At 56.7% G+C, this 15310-nt stretch overlaps 1 protein-coding gene across 1 annotated transcript in view; it reads right to left on the bottom strand.

Annotated features, from left to right (window-relative positions):
- Positions 1–11073, bottom strand: part of Ntng2 (netrin G2) — a 58798-nt gene extending 47725 nt beyond the window's left edge. The window contains exons 1-2 of the mRNA XM_027945605.2: positions 10976–11073; positions 6284–6979 (exon numbers count right to left, since the gene is read on the bottom strand). Of these exons, the coding sequence (XP_027801406.2) occupies positions 6284–6496 (213 nt within the window). The 5' untranslated portion in view covers positions 6497–6979; positions 10976–11073. The remainder of the gene's footprint in view (positions 1–6283; positions 6980–10975) is intronic.
- Positions 11074–15310: the final 4237 nt, after the last annotated feature.

Below are 15310 nucleotides of genomic sequence, written 5' to 3'. Positions count from 1 at the left end.
ACCGTGGGGGATGGAAACGTCCTGGACTAGCCACGGTGGGAATGTGCTAGAGGGCCATGTGGTAGAGCAGCTAATCCAGCCACACACCCCTGTGGCACAGTTGGGGAAACTGAGGCTCGGGGCTTGGCTCGGTCTCCCTGGGCTGGGCCTGGAACCCCCCAGGCGCGGGCACCTGCCACGGGCACCCTGGCTGCCCCTGCCGGCAGTCGGTGTGTGCTCAGGGAATCAGAAACACATTTCATATATTCAAGCAAATCTGCTGCTGCTGAAAAACTAATCAGATCCCACAAAGCCGCAGGACCGCTCCCGCTCCTCTGCCATTCCTGCATCACCCGGGGCTCGCCCAGGAGGGAACCGCGCATCCACACGGCCTGGGGGCCCTGGCCAGGCCACAGGTGGGCCAGCCTCCATCCTGGCTGGTGCTAGAATCAGGTCTGCAGTCCACACTGTTCCTGGGGTGCACACATGTGGGAGGGGAGGCAAGGGGCCACATGGTGTGGCCTGGTCAGCTGGGGTCCACCCCAGGGCCAGGCGCTGCCGTGCTGTGGGTGGCTCTCACCTCCGCCCCTCCTCCACCCTCCTCCTCTTAGAGCCCTGGGCCTAATCCCTCCTAACTGCAGAGAGTGGACAGCACAGACGGAAGAAGGGTGCTCCCGCCCCCCTGTCCCTGCAAGAGGACCCTGGGAAGCCCTGGGATATTCTTGTGTCAAGTGGCACAGTGACATTCCTGCTCACAGCCCTGCAGGGACCTGGATGGGGTGCCAGGTGGACAGCCTGTCCACCCTCTGTCATCCACACACGCCCTGTCCTCTGGGTCCTTTGGCCTGGCCCCCATTTCTTGGAAACTCGCAGGACCCCAGTCTGAGCTGGAGGCCCACGCCTGGGCAGCCTGCCTGGCCTTCGGGTCATCTTCTGCCCATCACCTTCTCCTCCTTTTGCCCCTCAAGCTACATTCGAGAAGGAGAAACACTAAAACGGCCAAACAGTCCTTTTTTATTCTCCTGGGCATTCATTCTGCGCAGGCGCCCAGCCGAGGGCTCCACACGCCCGTCCTCCTCAGTCCTCAGACTCCTTCCAGGTTGTGAAAACATCGTTCCCGTTTTTCAGGCTGGAGTCTCAGGGACTGAGCCAAAGTGCCCCAGTGCAGAGGGGGAGGGCGTGGCGGGGCCTGGCGGGCCCCATCCCAGCGCGGCAGGGAGGGCTGCGGGTGAGCCCCCACAGCCTGCCCCAGGGCACACGGGGCTGGAGCAGCTCGCCATAACCGCTCAGAAACGCCCAAAGGAAAATCTACCCAGACCAGCGTCGGGAGCGGAACGGAAGAGGGGCCGGCAGAGTGGCCCATGTCTCTGACCCTCTGGAAAGATGTCTCTTCCAGGCCTTTTGGGTCCCCACAGTACCCCAACTGAGCAGCCCCCGCCCTCCCTGGGGCATCTGACCCAAACCTGCTCCCATGAGAAGGGCCAGAAAGCAAAGATCTGACCCCGTGGGCCCGCGGGCTGATGCTCCGTGACAGTGCCCCATCTCCTCATGTCTGCTCCTGGGCTGGAGACATCCCTGTGCCACAAGATGTCACCTCATGGAACTATTCTTGTCCCAGGCTGGGCCCTGCCTCGGGCACTTCAGGAGATTGAGAGCTGAAGTTGAAGGGTGAGCAGCTCAGTGCCCAAAGGCGCTTGTGGAGGCTGACGAAGACAGAGCTGTGCAAACCCCAGGCTTCATCGACTGCAGACTTGCCGGAACAGGGGCTGCAGTGGTGAGAAGCAGGGGCTTCCAACTGGAAAACCCCCGTTCTTCCTTCAAGACAGCTTCCTCCTCCAAGAAGCCTCCCTGGATCTCACCATTCCTCCCATCCACCCATTTGTTCTATCAACGTGCAGTGGGCAAGGACTGCAGAGGTGACCTGCCTTCGAGGAGTTTCCAAGGGGAAGCAAACATCTGCAGGTAGAGCACTGGGGCTAATAGCCAGCATAAATTGAGCATCTGCTATGTGCCAGGCCCCGAGCTCCCGACAGGCCCCCGGTGCATGGTCTATTAATAGCCATGACTTGAAGAAACCAGGCTCAGAGAGGCTAAATCTCATCCTGAAGGTCACACAGAATGGATTCCAATCTCTCTCTGGAGTCTCGTTACATGAAAAGTTCAGTGTTCATCCATTTCCACGTGGACAGAGCGGGATGATCAAGACTGGACAGGAGATAAGACTCAAACCTCTCAGTAGAACAGAATTCACACTGTCAGTTAAGCCCCTGCAGACTTTGAGAGGTGTCTTCTTCTCCCAGGAAGGCCATGGGGCAGTCATGATCGTATCCCTCTTTACAGATGGGGAAACTGAGGCTTGGAGAATCTGAATGACTCGCTCCAGGTAATGGAACCTGCAGGTGGCAGTGCTAGGATATGAGCTCCCAGCTTGAATTCCAGGCTTGTAGCTCTCTCCAGAATATAGTGCTGTCTCTCCCTCTCTGGAACCTTTCCCAAGTCTCAGAGTGCAGCCCGGGTCCCAGCGATGGCAAGGTCCCACATGCACCTGGGGATTCCAGTTTGTAGCCCCGTGCCTTTCTCAGGACCCTCTGTGCCCCTCCTGCCTGCCTGTCCTCTCTCCTAAACCTGCAAAGATCCCACAGGACCCGCAGATCTCCTTCATCAATAACAGGCTTCACCTCCATGAACCAGATGCTGCGTCTATCCAGCAGAATCCTCTGGCTCTCTTGTTAAAAAAAAGAGAATGCAGATTTTAACCCAGCAGGTCTGCGGCAGGGCCCTAGATTCTGCACTTCTAACCCAGTGAGGCTGGTGCTGCTCAGAGGTGTGGAATGGGGCCAGGGCTGCCCTGCCTGGGCAGGGTAGGCTGACCCAGTCTCTCACCCGAGTCTCAAGGGGTCAACTTTCATCCCGGTGGCACAAAGGGTGCCCCCTTGCTCTCATGGGAGCACAGGTAACTGGCAGGTGGCCTCTCGCAGAGCACCATGGGGCTGCCCTCAGGCCTCTCCACGCCCTCTCCATCCCAGAGGGGGCCTGGGAACAGCAGTTGCCTTGGGAGGGTGAGCAGCCTGTGCTGGCTGAGCCCTGTCCCCCTCCCAGCCCTGGGAACTGCGGGAGGGGCTTGCCTCTGCTCCCCGGCAGCCCTCATTGAAATTTTGTCCTTGCCCAAGAATCCTCGGTTGAGAGCTCATCCCTATTAATTCTCCTTGTGCATTTAGAGCCAATAGGCTTTTATTTATTCATTTATCTTGTCTTTCATCTCCCTCCCCTTCCTCGCCAGGCTGGAATTTACAATTTGGTTCTCAGGTGGCCTTGTCAGAGGACAGGCAGGAGGCCTGGGAGAGAGGGTCTGCACGCAGGATCTGAAGACAGCGCTGCCCCTCGGCCCCTCTTAAGTCCTGGGCTCACGCCTAGGACGGCTGCAAGCTGGGACAGGCAGGCCCACATCTGCCAAAGGAGGGGCGCAGGGGAGCAGGGACCCACTGAACCTTTGCAAGGCTGAGGGGCATCGGGTGGGCTGGCTGCTGCTCTTGCGCCCCCTGGTGGCTGGTCAGCCACCTGCTCTGACTGGAGGCGTTTAGAGACTCCCTGGGCAAGAATCCTCTCTGCCTGCTGCCTGGAGACTAGGAATGTAGGTGTCCCCAGGCTGGAGAGAGGCAGAGAACTCCAGGGAGGGAAAGAAGGAATGAGGGACGGAGGGAGGAGGGAAAGAAGGAATGAGGGACGGAGGGAGGAGGGAGGAAAGGTGGGCCAGAGCCACAGGAGTAACAATAGTAATAACCTAGTAGCAGTCACTAACCGTGGGGCACCTACTTGATGCCAGCAAGTGCCCAGCGCATGCATGGCCAGGCTGTGTCCTCCCACCAGCACTGTGACCCTCCTCAGTACTGTCTCCATCGAAAGAGGAAGAAACAAGGCTCAGGGAGGTCAGAAGCTCAGAGAGGGCGGACTGTGCCACCTGCAGGTGTGCACATGACCAGCTACAGACAAGTTCCTGGCCTGCCCTCTACACGGTGACCTTGACAGGACTTAGGCAACCCTTCCTAATCCCCAAGGAGGGATCAGAGCAGGCCTCACCCTGGGGCATCCTAGAAATGATTAAATGGGAAATGCCGTGGACCTGTCCAGGAGGGGCCATGGTACACAGTGGTGCTACGTTTGAATCCAGACTGGAGGTGACTTCACCTCCCTGCAGAAGCCAGCCTCCACCTGCCAGCAGCCTCCCAGACTCATATTGTGTCCACATTTGTAATCAAAGGCAGAGCCGTCATGAAATATTCACATCCACCAAACAGGTGGCGAGACGCTGAGGACTTGGCCACGCGGGGTCTCTGGATGCTGACCTTCCTCCCTGCCCTCTTCACCTGCCTTCCAGGAAAGGAGCGGGGGGGGGGGGGGGAGCGCTCCTTCAAGACCCCAGGGCTCAGGTTCGGCCAGCATCAGGACCTGTAGGGGCGCCGCTGCCCCTGGGAAGCTGCGCAGGGTGCTGTCTGTGGGGGGAGGCAGGGCAGTCCAGGGCCAGGGGTCCCTCAGAGCTGGCTTTGACCAGGAGAGGGCCTCGGACTAGCATTTGATGGTCATCTTCATCCCTTGATCCCTGGACTGGAAGTCCCTCCTGTGAATTACCATTTAACAGTCCCACTCCCCTGCCATAATAAGACAATAATAAATACTTAAGAGGAAAAAAATAAAGCTGAGGCTCTACACAAGGAGCAGAGGTTGACTCTGCCAGGGAGCAGGTGGACCAAGATGTGGACTCAGAACCAGGCTCCCCGCTTGGCCTTAACCCTGACTTTCAGGGCCCAGCCCCCTGGCCTGTCCCTGAGCCAATGTGGCCCTGCGGTCCCCATAGCAGTGATGCCCACGGACTATGCGATCCAGCCCTGGCTCCCAGCCCTGTGCTGCTTCCCCCTCCCTCCCCAGCTGGCCCTGGCCCAGCCACCACCCACGGTGACAGCCTTATCTCCACTGACAAGCCCACGTGGGAACCGACCTTCCCAGGCTGCTCTGTGCTGGGACTGAAGATGTCCCACAGGACTGAGAACTTCAGGAAGCCCAGGTGGGGACACCGGGTGGCCCTGCCATAACCCCAGGCCTGGTGGCTCCTCCAAGGACATTCAGAGACACCAGCCACCTGGAAGATGACTCTGAGCCCCTCTTGTGGCTGCAGCCTGGTGCCCTACCCAGCCTCCTGCTGGAGGGGCCCGGAGAGCTCCTGCTGGGGGGTGGGGGGAGGCCGTTTAGCTCAGCCACTTGGGAGCCAGACACTCAGCGGGAATCACAGCTCCACCACCTCCTGGCGTGAGACCCTGGCCACGGGCCTTGGGGCCTTTGCCTCTGCTGCCCCAGTCTTCCCAGCTGACTGCTGGAGTGCCAACAGCTAACACCTACAGGAGACTTGCTCTGTGCCCAACCCTATTGTGAAGAGATGTTCCTCAAGCCACCAACTCCTTCCAACTACCCTATGAGTGTGCTCCGTTGGCGTGCCCATTTTACAGATGGTAGAACAGAGTCCAGAGATGTCGCTGGTCTGGAGGCCACCCCCTAAACCTGCTACTTTATATGACAGAGAATCAGGCTGGCGGAGCCTGGGGGTCTGGGGGGACTCCACAGAGTGACGCGTTAGCTCTCAGCCCCATTTCTGCTATTACTGTGCTGTTAACATTCCCCGAGTGCCGGCACATTCTGTATCCTCTGACTGGAGACTCAAGGGACAAGGCCAGAATGCCTTCCTTCCCCTGACCTATCTGTGACTGTGGTCATCACACACAGGGATGGAACTAGAAAGGTCACTGCTGCCCTGTCCCTCCCAGTCTGACCCTGCCCTCCTCTTTGAATCCCTTCTTGCAACCCTTTTCTGCAAAGCGCCAGCTCTGTGCTGGCACACGCTGGCCTCATAGCTGTCTAATGGATTGGGCTGGGTGGACGAGGAGACTGCGCAGTGGAAGGGAAGAACCCAGGCAGGTCCAGTCCTTGGCTCACTCACTCGCCCAGGGGCAGACTTCCTACAGGGAGGCGGGGCTTACCTTTGAGGCTGCAGAACTGGGAATACTACTCTCTTCCTGAGAGAAAACCATCCTGTGGTCAGCTGGCCAAAACTGCCCTGACCCCAGAGAGTGTCACATGACCCAAGGGCTGCTATGCTTTGGCCCATTTCCAAGGTGAGACAAAGACCTGGTCCCAATCCAAGACACAGGAGTCAGCCTTGTGACTTGTCCCTCCTGCTGGGTTCACCACCCCAAGGGTCTGCCCCAGGCCCCCTCCCCTGCGGACTGAGCCAGAGATCGGCTGAGGGTGCACTTACATGGGAGCAGAACCTCTCAGGGGGGTCTCCACACGTGATGCCCGAGGGCTCCACCTTCACCCTGACGTAGTCCTTCAGACGCATTGCCTTGGGCTGGCAGGCGTAGAACTCCCAGGTGGGGCCCTCATCCGTGGTCACCCAGGATTTGCAGATGTCGTAGTCCCCAGAGGCCAGTGGGAGGCAGTGCAGGAAGAGAGCCAGCAGGTGCAGCATGGCTGCTCAGTCCGCAGGGGCACGGCCCAGAGAGGCCCTGGAGAGGCAGCGGCAGGGTCAGCTGGGACTCGCAGCCTCAGCATGGAAATGCCACATCTACCAGGCGATGGCAGCTGGGATGTCCCAGAGCCTCAAGCACTGCAGGTTTGCAAACAGTGAGGAGCTTGTTTTTCCCGAAAGACCGATACAGGAAATTCAGAGCCAGCGTTTCTCAAACTGCTGATGGGCAGATCAAAAAGTTGCCCGTAACTTTGCGTCCTTGTAACCTTGGCATTCCACCTCCCCCGGAGGTGGATCTGATCAAATCAAGCCGACTCTCAAATTGTGACAGTGGATGGAAATGGGATAAGGAGACAATCCGCAGGGATCCGGCATGGGGCTGGATCAGATTGCTTTTAATTTTTGTCCTTCCAATCAATCCAGGTCTTTAAAAGGCCCTTAACGTGGGATGTGCTCAACACAACTGCGTAACAAACCTCCAGCCTGCATTGTAAAGATAAAATAAAATCAGGAGGTATACATGTTAGCTGCAAACGTGTTCCCTCTTTGGGACTGGACTTGGCATCTCAGTCCAATAAAAGAGATTTCTTTTCATATGGACAAAAGTATCAACAACTGGGCAGCTGGACTGGAAATAAAAAGCGACTGAGGTGTTAACCAGGCAGGCTGTTTGGCTCTGCTTTGGTGGGGACAGGCACTAATGGGGGCCAGCTGACCTTGGCTGGTAGCCACCAGCAACTTATCAGCAACTTATTAGGAAGTTCCTGAGACTCCAGCTCTCCATCCACCCAGAATCCCAGGGTCTGGCTTGTCTTTCATTGTAAGAAAGGAGGAGAGAGGAGAGAGCGGGAGCACTCATTAGCAACAACACCTGCAACAAATTAAAAGAGGGGAGATTAGGGATGTATAAGAACAAAAGCTCTCTGGCAGAATGTGCAAAAAATGAGGCTGCATTAGCAAGATCTCCCGAGAAAACTGGGTTATTTTTATTAATATTGGAGTTGCACATTTGGAGATCGGGCACGTTATTAAAAAGGTGAGGTGTTTTCTCACCATTCATGGGTGCAGCAGAAGTGTCTGCCCAAGGGCCCCAGGCCCAGGAGCCAACAGTTAATGGTCGCTTTAAAATACCACGCCCTGCAAGTCAAAGTGTCAGAGTTGTTAAAGGAGGCGGGGAGACTGTAACTATTTGCAGATGAGGCCACACCTACAGGTACAAACAGAGTGGGTCACGCGTGGCCAACAAAGAAACAGTAGACATTGACAACTACCTCTTCAATCGCAGGTACAATCTGAAATGTCGACTTTAATTTTTTTTTTAACAGTAAGAAACTAAGATATTGAATACTTCCACAGAAATGATAATGTTTTGTCATATCAGATTTTCTGATCAAGGCCAACATTTTGCAGTCATCTTTGAAGGGTATGTCTATAAATGGATCACTATTAGGATTACTGCTTTACTATTTTAAGTCTCTGGTAATTATTTAAAAACCAAAATAGATATAACTAATACAAATGTTACTGGGAAACACATGGCTCGGATGATGTGGTGATCCCAGGCACTTAATACATCACCAGGACAATCCGAGTCCAGTCAGCAGCATGGAAGCCTAGCCCAAAGAACTGGTCAACAGGGCAAAGGTTACTGCAATGAGTTACAGCATAAAATGTCTGTGTTATTAATTATTTTGGTTGTTATGCCCATGATTATGCATTTCAATTCCCAAATAATGCAAATGGCAGCCTGACTCTTCATCTGACATCCTTTTGAGCCACTGTTCACGGGAGGTCTCTGGGGAGTTAACTATATTTTCATGAAGCCCCACTTATACCCAGATACAAACAATGGCTTGCCAAAAATGAGAAACTGAAGGCCAGACACTGCCCGCCTCCGTGCTGAACATATCTGCTCTGGGAGAAGCCCCTAGCTAGGCGACCTGATCTCCATGCCCAGAGCGGGACTCATCCATCTGCGTTAAGTGGGCCTCTGCCCCTCTCTCAGGATGAAGGTCTCCTAATGCAGATGAATGAGGACCCAACCAGGACCACATTTTCCCGTTTCACCCCTGGCTGTTGAGAGAAACCTGTTATAGAGTCAGCCCGGCCTTGAATGCGCTCCTTGCTAGAAAACTCCCAGAAAGAACGTGCCCAGGTCTATTTTTACAACCTGAGAAAATGTAGTAAAAATAAAATAGCTCGGCCGGCAGAGGTTTGGACGCCTCTACCAGAGCTCGGAGCTGCCCAGAAAACAGCATGCCTCTAATTAATTCTTCTAGAAGCTGACTCCCGACTGTTCCCTAACAGGTAGGGAGCTCCTGATGGCTAGGGACGACCAGGGCGCAGGGCTGCGGCTCTTAAGGAGGGCCCAGCTGCGGGCTTCAGCCGCAGGACCAGCCTGGCCGGGCTGGGATGGCGCGGGGCGCGAGGCAGGCTGAGCAGGCAGCGAAGCTCAGCCTGGAGGCCGCGTGCGGGGCAACTTGCAAATTTATTAATTGCTTTGCAGTTTTGTTGACTTAAATGCCACGCATTCCCTGGAAAACGGAGGGTGGGGGGCAACAACAACAAAATCTGCCAGGGGAAAATGTGTTTACAACCAGTCAATCAACTGGGCGTTGATTGCGTTGCTGGCATCGCAGGGGGAATTGTGAGCTCAGCGCTCGAATATTACAGTCGGCTTTTGCCAAAAAAGCAAAAAGGGGAGGGGGGGGGAGAGCCGCAAGAACCCCGGGAATAACGAGGCGATGGCAGGGAGAAGCCGGCAAGGGAAATTTCAGAGTAAGAGGTTGTATCCTGGTGGATCGTTTTCTCCTTGGAAAATAAATCTTCACCTGATATTATTAAGAAACTGCAGCTCTCAGAAACAGATAGAATCAATGCGCTTTATTTTCTTTTAAGAGTCCTCGGGAATCAAGGAGGGGCTGATAGCCAGGGTATTAAAACCCGAAAATTAGATTTTATCAGGATTTCTGAACTCAGATTTCTGTCTTATTGAATTAGCGCCTCTCGGAGCTGGCTGGGCTCGCGAGCTGGCTTCTCTCGGAGTTGCCGGCTGCGCCCTCGCCTTGTGGGAAACTTGCCTCCGCGGGCGCGGGCCCCTGGGGGGACTGGGGAGCGCGTCGGGGGTTCTGGGGGCCCCAGCCCCTCCGACAGGTTTCCTCTTCCTTCCCTGCCGGTCGGTGGAGGGGGTGAAATTTGCTTTGGGGGATATTGGGAGGGGGGACGAGGAGGGATAGCGACCCGAGTCACCTTCCCGTTCCCGCCTCGGAGCTGCCCTGTAGGTGTCCAGCGCTCACCATCGGCTCAATGGGCGGGTTTCGGCAGCCCAGGTGTCCCGGCTCCGCAACTGGAGCTTTCTCTGGCCCCGGTTTGCCCCCGAGCCCTTCTCGGCGGCCAGGGAGCCCTGGAAAGTTGGGGGCGGGGCACGAGCAGGAGGCCGCGGCGGCTGGGGTCGCGCCGGTGGGTCCCCGCGGGCCGGAGGGCGGGGCCACCTAGGACCGCAAACGGCCAGGAGTGGAGGTCCAGTCTGTGCTTCCGGCCGGCTGCAAACCGTGTGCATTGCACATGGACCAGCCCGGCAAACCCGCCGCGGCTTCTTGCTTTTCCGAAGTTGTGTGCAAACCACGAGAGCAATTGATAATCCAGCCTTTAATAAAGGCCCGGTCAGCATTGAGGGTACCCCTCATTTAGCATCGTCTCACTTAATTAAAAGACACCGAGCAAAACGCCCGCGAATTAGTTGCATTCTTTTTCCAGGCGCTGCTGCCAGCAGCGACCCTGTCGCCGCCGCCGCCACCACCGCCACCCACCCCGCCCAGAACTGCGACTTACTCCGGAGCGGGCGGACTCGGAGCTCGCGGTCCTCTTCCCGCCTTCTCGCTGCCTCTGCTTCCCCCGGTTCGAGTTCGACTCCGCACGGCGCTCAAGCCGGTCCTTACCTCCGTCCGCCCCCCAGCCCCGACCCTCTACCGCACGGAAAGAAGTTTCCGTCCTTGGCTGGTCAAGAGTTCTCCGTGCAACTCACACGTCCTCCAGTTTGCAGAGATGGGAGGGCACGGGATGGGGTAGCTCTGGATGGTGGTGATTAAATTGGGGTGGGGGAGCGGCGCTGGAGAAGAGTTAATTTCCATTTCATAAACAAATCCAAGCATTTTTGCAACGTCCATCCCCGCTCCACACACGCACGCATGGCGGGGAAAGAAGGGGTGGGGGAGCCAGCCAGAAAGACAAGCTACTCCTTTAAGATGCTGCTACAAACGCACACTCACACACCCCTCTCGGGGCCACTCCAGTCCTCCTCTAGTAGCAGCCGCTACCAAATAACTTTTGCATCCCAGCCTTCGCTCGGCTGCTTTAAGTGGCTCCAGGGCCCCGGGAGAGCCGGCACGGTCACCAAAGCCCTTTAAAAATGAAACCAGCCTGGCGAGCCGCAGCGCCTCTGCCCCCGCTCGCCTCCCGGGCTCTCCCTGCCCGCCTTACCCCGGCTCGGAGCGGCTTCCCGGAGCGGAGACCCGGGAGGCCGAGGACCGCCACCCTCTGGCGCTGCGCCTCCCCTCTGGATGGCGCTGGGTGGGGGCGAGGGCCGGAGGGCTGCGCGCCGGTGCTCCTTCCCCGCGCCGCTCCGCCGCCGCCGTGGCCGCCGCGCCGCCGCCGTCAGATCGGGGCTGGGGAGCCCTCCGGCCGCCGGGGGGGCCGCCCGCAGCCGTCCCGGAGACGCGGGCCGGGGGAGGGGGCCGCCCGCGCCGCCCGCATCGCCCGCCCGGGCGGAGCGGGAGGTCGCCGCTAACAAGTGCAAACTTTTTGGGTCCCCTGGGCGGCTCCGGGAGGACCCGCGCTCGCGCGCCCGGCAGCCCCCGGCCCGGGTGGGCTTCGCGGCTGCTTCTGGGGGCGCCGGGGCATCCCCCCGGCGCGGCGCGGGCCAGATGGCGGGGCGCTTCACTGCCCCCCTGCACTCGGCTCTAAGTTAATGCCGAGGCTAAATCCTCTTGCCATCACTCACGATCACCATCGGGGCTTTTATCTCTCGGTCTGATCCGGGCTGCGTAACTTCCTCTGTGTGGCTTTAACACACCATCCCACCACGGAGCAACGGTCTTCTTAAAGGTGCAGGAAGAAAATACTGCGAGACTCGGGGGACGCGCCACGGCCCAGGGAGGGGCGCGGCGAGCAGGGGCGTCCCGGCGGGCCCGCGGCCAGGGTGGCCCCAGCAGGCGGCCGCGGGAGCGAGCCTGTGCTGGGGGGTCGCTGCCTACACATCGCCTCCCGGCCCGGGGGCCAGCGGGTCCCTGCGCGCAGAGCGCATCCTCAGCCGGCTCGGGTCAGGCGCGGCGGGCTGCAGTTTCCTTTCCCAAACCCAGGGACCTGACCGGGGGCCGGCGACCCTGGGTGTGGGAGCTGCCCCATCGGCACCAAGAAGGGGGCCAAGTGAGTCAGTTCCCCCCACCCCCAACAGCCAAGGGCTCAAGGCTGCTCCTCTGTCTCTCTCTCTCTGTGAAGTGCTGCCACCCAGAAGGCCCCAAGCAGTGGGTAAAGGGGTGGGTGGGTGGATTTGGGGAGATGGGGAGGGGGAGCGAACTGAGCGCACAACCAGAGCCTGAATACCAGCTGACACATCGCCGCCTCCACCCTGATGGGCCCTGCTTTTGACGAAGCCAAGCCGGCTCCACAGGGAGTGCAGAGTAGGGGGGCAGGAGGGGCCTCTCCTGAGGGGATCTCTGCCTCTCTGGGGCCAAGCCTGGGAGGAGGGCGTGGGAGGACTCTTGCAGGGCCCGGCAGAGGCCACTGAGTTGGCAACACTGGGCAGCCTGCATTCTCCAGCTCCTGGGGGTTCCCTGTCAGGCTGCCCCCTGGGGCTATTGGGGGGGCTTCCTCCTCCTCCAATGGCCCCTGTGGGTTTGGGGTTCTCCTGGCCTCCTGGGGTGGGTTCTTACTGCAGTGCCCAAGCAGCCAACACTGTCATTTGGATGCATCAAGAACAAAGGGCCTGAGAGGAGAGAGAGAGAGAGAGAGAGAGAGAGAGAGAGAGAGAGAGAATGGTCCAAGGTCACAGAGAATGTCAGAAATGGGAGCAAGATATGGCATAAGATAGCATTTCAGTGCCCCACCCCACTGTCACCCTTACCTCCACCTTAACCCTTCCTGCTCTTGGTTCCCCCTAAACCTGGAGAGAGGGTCATACTGCTGAATAACATTTAGACTCTTGTGACAAAGCAGACAAAGTATGCAGAATTAAAAACTGTCATCTGCTATAATAATAATAATAACAACAACAACAAGAGCACTCACTTAACACCTGTTTTGTGCCAGGCTCCCTGCAAATGAATTTATGTGCATTATTCATTGATTTCTCCCCAAAGCTTTGTGACTTAGCTCTATTAGGAAAGTCCCAACTTGGAGACAAGCTTAGAGACCTAAGTCACTTGTCCAAGGTCACATAGCTAAGGAAGATTCTGAGCCAGGAGGCAGGATTTTTGGGTTCCCAGGAGGTGCTGGCTACTGCCTGACTTACTGTTTAACTTGGGGTGTGGCACTGATTGCTTCAGGGCCTCAGTGTCCCCATCTGTGAACTGTGAATGGCAAGCTCTTCCTTTTCCAAGGAGGGGTCAAAACAGGGCTATCCAGTATCTCTGCCACACGTACCCTCAGGTCTCTGCCAAGGGAGGTGGGTCCACCCCACAAAGTCATCCAGGAAATCAGATGCAGCCAGCCCTGGCCATGTCCTTCCTGGTCTCAGAGCGTCCAGCAGGAGGAAGCTCCTCCTAGGACAAGAACAGATTTCAGCGATTTGATTTTGAAATATTCAGCCTGTAGGCAGCAGAGAAGGGCACTGTGTGGGGCTCCCGCACAGGCTGAGTGATGACCCGGTAGGCCCTCTGCCTGCTGTTGCCCCAGGCAGGGTCATCAATCCCCAGGAAACGCCCTGCTCCTCCATCACCCAGGGCCTGGATGCTGTCAGGAACAGCCAACGAGACAGGAAGGAGGATGCTTCCTATCTACAGTTCATCCAAGCACAGCCAAGGGACCCGGGTGCGTCCTCCCTGCAGTTGCCAGGATGGTTTGGGTGACCCATTTGCAAAGATATTTGCCACTTGAAAAAATTTCCACCTCCTCTCCAGCAGTCCTCCTTCCCAGGGCTCCTCACCTCTGCAGCCAGCTGATGCCAACAGGCTTTTCCAGGGACCTGTTCCAGAACCTGTCTCTGGATCTCCCCGTTTTCAGACCCTGGAAATCATGGGATAGTGGAAGAGCACTGGACTGGGAGTCAAGATGATGGGCTTGTCTTGGCTTGGTCCCTAACTGGTTGTGTGCCCTGCATAGATCCCTTCCCTGCTCCCGACCTCAGTTTCCCCATCCACATTAGGAGGAATATGCCCCGGGCAGGGGTTCCTATACTGACAACCTGACTTGACCAAGCTCTGTGCGGCCTGCAGGAGGTGGTTTTCCTTTCAAGGGAACAATAAGATGCTTTGTTTCCATGCTGGGGAACAAATAGGATTCCAGCCATGTAGGGACCAGGTGGCTGGGGGACGTTCATTTCTAAACTGCATTAAGGCGTCTTTGGACAAATGACCTTTCCTCAAGAGTAAAAAGACGCTGAGCACCAGGGGCAGGAAAGTGTTAATGAATCTCCCTCCAAAAAACTCATCGCTGGCCCCCCTCTCACCAACAGCCTGATGGTTTACTTCATTGGTGGGATTTTGGCTGCACTGTGCAGTTCTCATTTGAATTGTGCATGTGGCAGCTACTATCAAAAAGCATCTGCACAACAAGTATTTAATTTTATTCCACCTATTTTTTAAAAGGGGGCCTGTATATAATTACATATATAATATACGCCCATGTGTAACATATACGTAATATGTATACTTGTGGAAAGAGAGGCTTACAAAGATACACACCCAAATGCGCACAGGGGAGCTGGGAGGACTGCAGGCGTTCTCACATGTGTGCTGTCTGCGTTGCTCCCCTCTTTGGGAATAAGGAATGTGCCTGGGCTGGACGAGTCATGGGAAAGAATAAAGCCACATGCAAAAATAATCCACCAGCTTTGCAATGGGAAAGAACAGATGAGGTCCAGCCCTCTGGGGATTTCAGAGAAAAGACAAATCCTAATGCAGACGGACAATGGGACAGACAGCAAATGAGCTTATAGGGCTGATTAAAGTCAAGTGTGAGCTCAAAGGCCACCCCACCACATCCTCGCCCCAGCCTCATTCACACCCTTCACCATCTTACGCCAGATCAAGATTTGGATTCTTCAAGAAACTTTGTCCTCTTGACCTTGAGCAGTTGAGATGCAGCTGTAGGTAGATGGAAGAGCCCAGGACCCAGCCCAGGCTCATCTTGGGGTTTTGAGACATCAAGCCCCTCACTTCTACAGCCAAGGCAGGGGCGGGCAGAGAGACACCAAGATCCAAACCCAGGCCCTTCCCGGGTGACGCCTCCAGGCAGTGGCGAGGAATATTCTGGCTCCTCCCTGCCAGTTCTCAGCTCTAATCTCTAGACCGTACTCCCATTAATTATTATTACTGTATTAATCATACATGTGATTAATTCAGTAATGGTGATTCATAATTGATTGCATTTTATATGGTGCCTTTCATCCACACATCTCCCAAGATGTGTGCTGCCTGCAACGGGAGACACAAAGCGGGACGTGCTCTTGCTGGCTGCATTTTGTTGGATAAACTTCCCTTTGCAGAGGCAGGGGGCTCATGGTCTTCTGGCACCCGGGGCTTGCCAGCCCGGCTCTGCACCTGTCTCCCTGAGCTGCACCCTGCCTTGCTTGGAGGTAGCCATGCCCTGGGAGTCTGC

The sequence above is a fragment of the Marmota flaviventris genome, chromosome 13 (assembly GCF_047511675.1).
Source record: "Marmota flaviventris isolate mMarFla1 chromosome 13, mMarFla1.hap1, whole genome shotgun sequence".
NCBI lineage: Eukaryota > Metazoa > Chordata > Mammalia > Rodentia > Sciuridae > Marmota > Marmota flaviventris.
The sequence above is the reverse complement of the archived record's forward strand: the minus strand, read 5'-3'. Positions and strand labels throughout refer to the sequence as shown.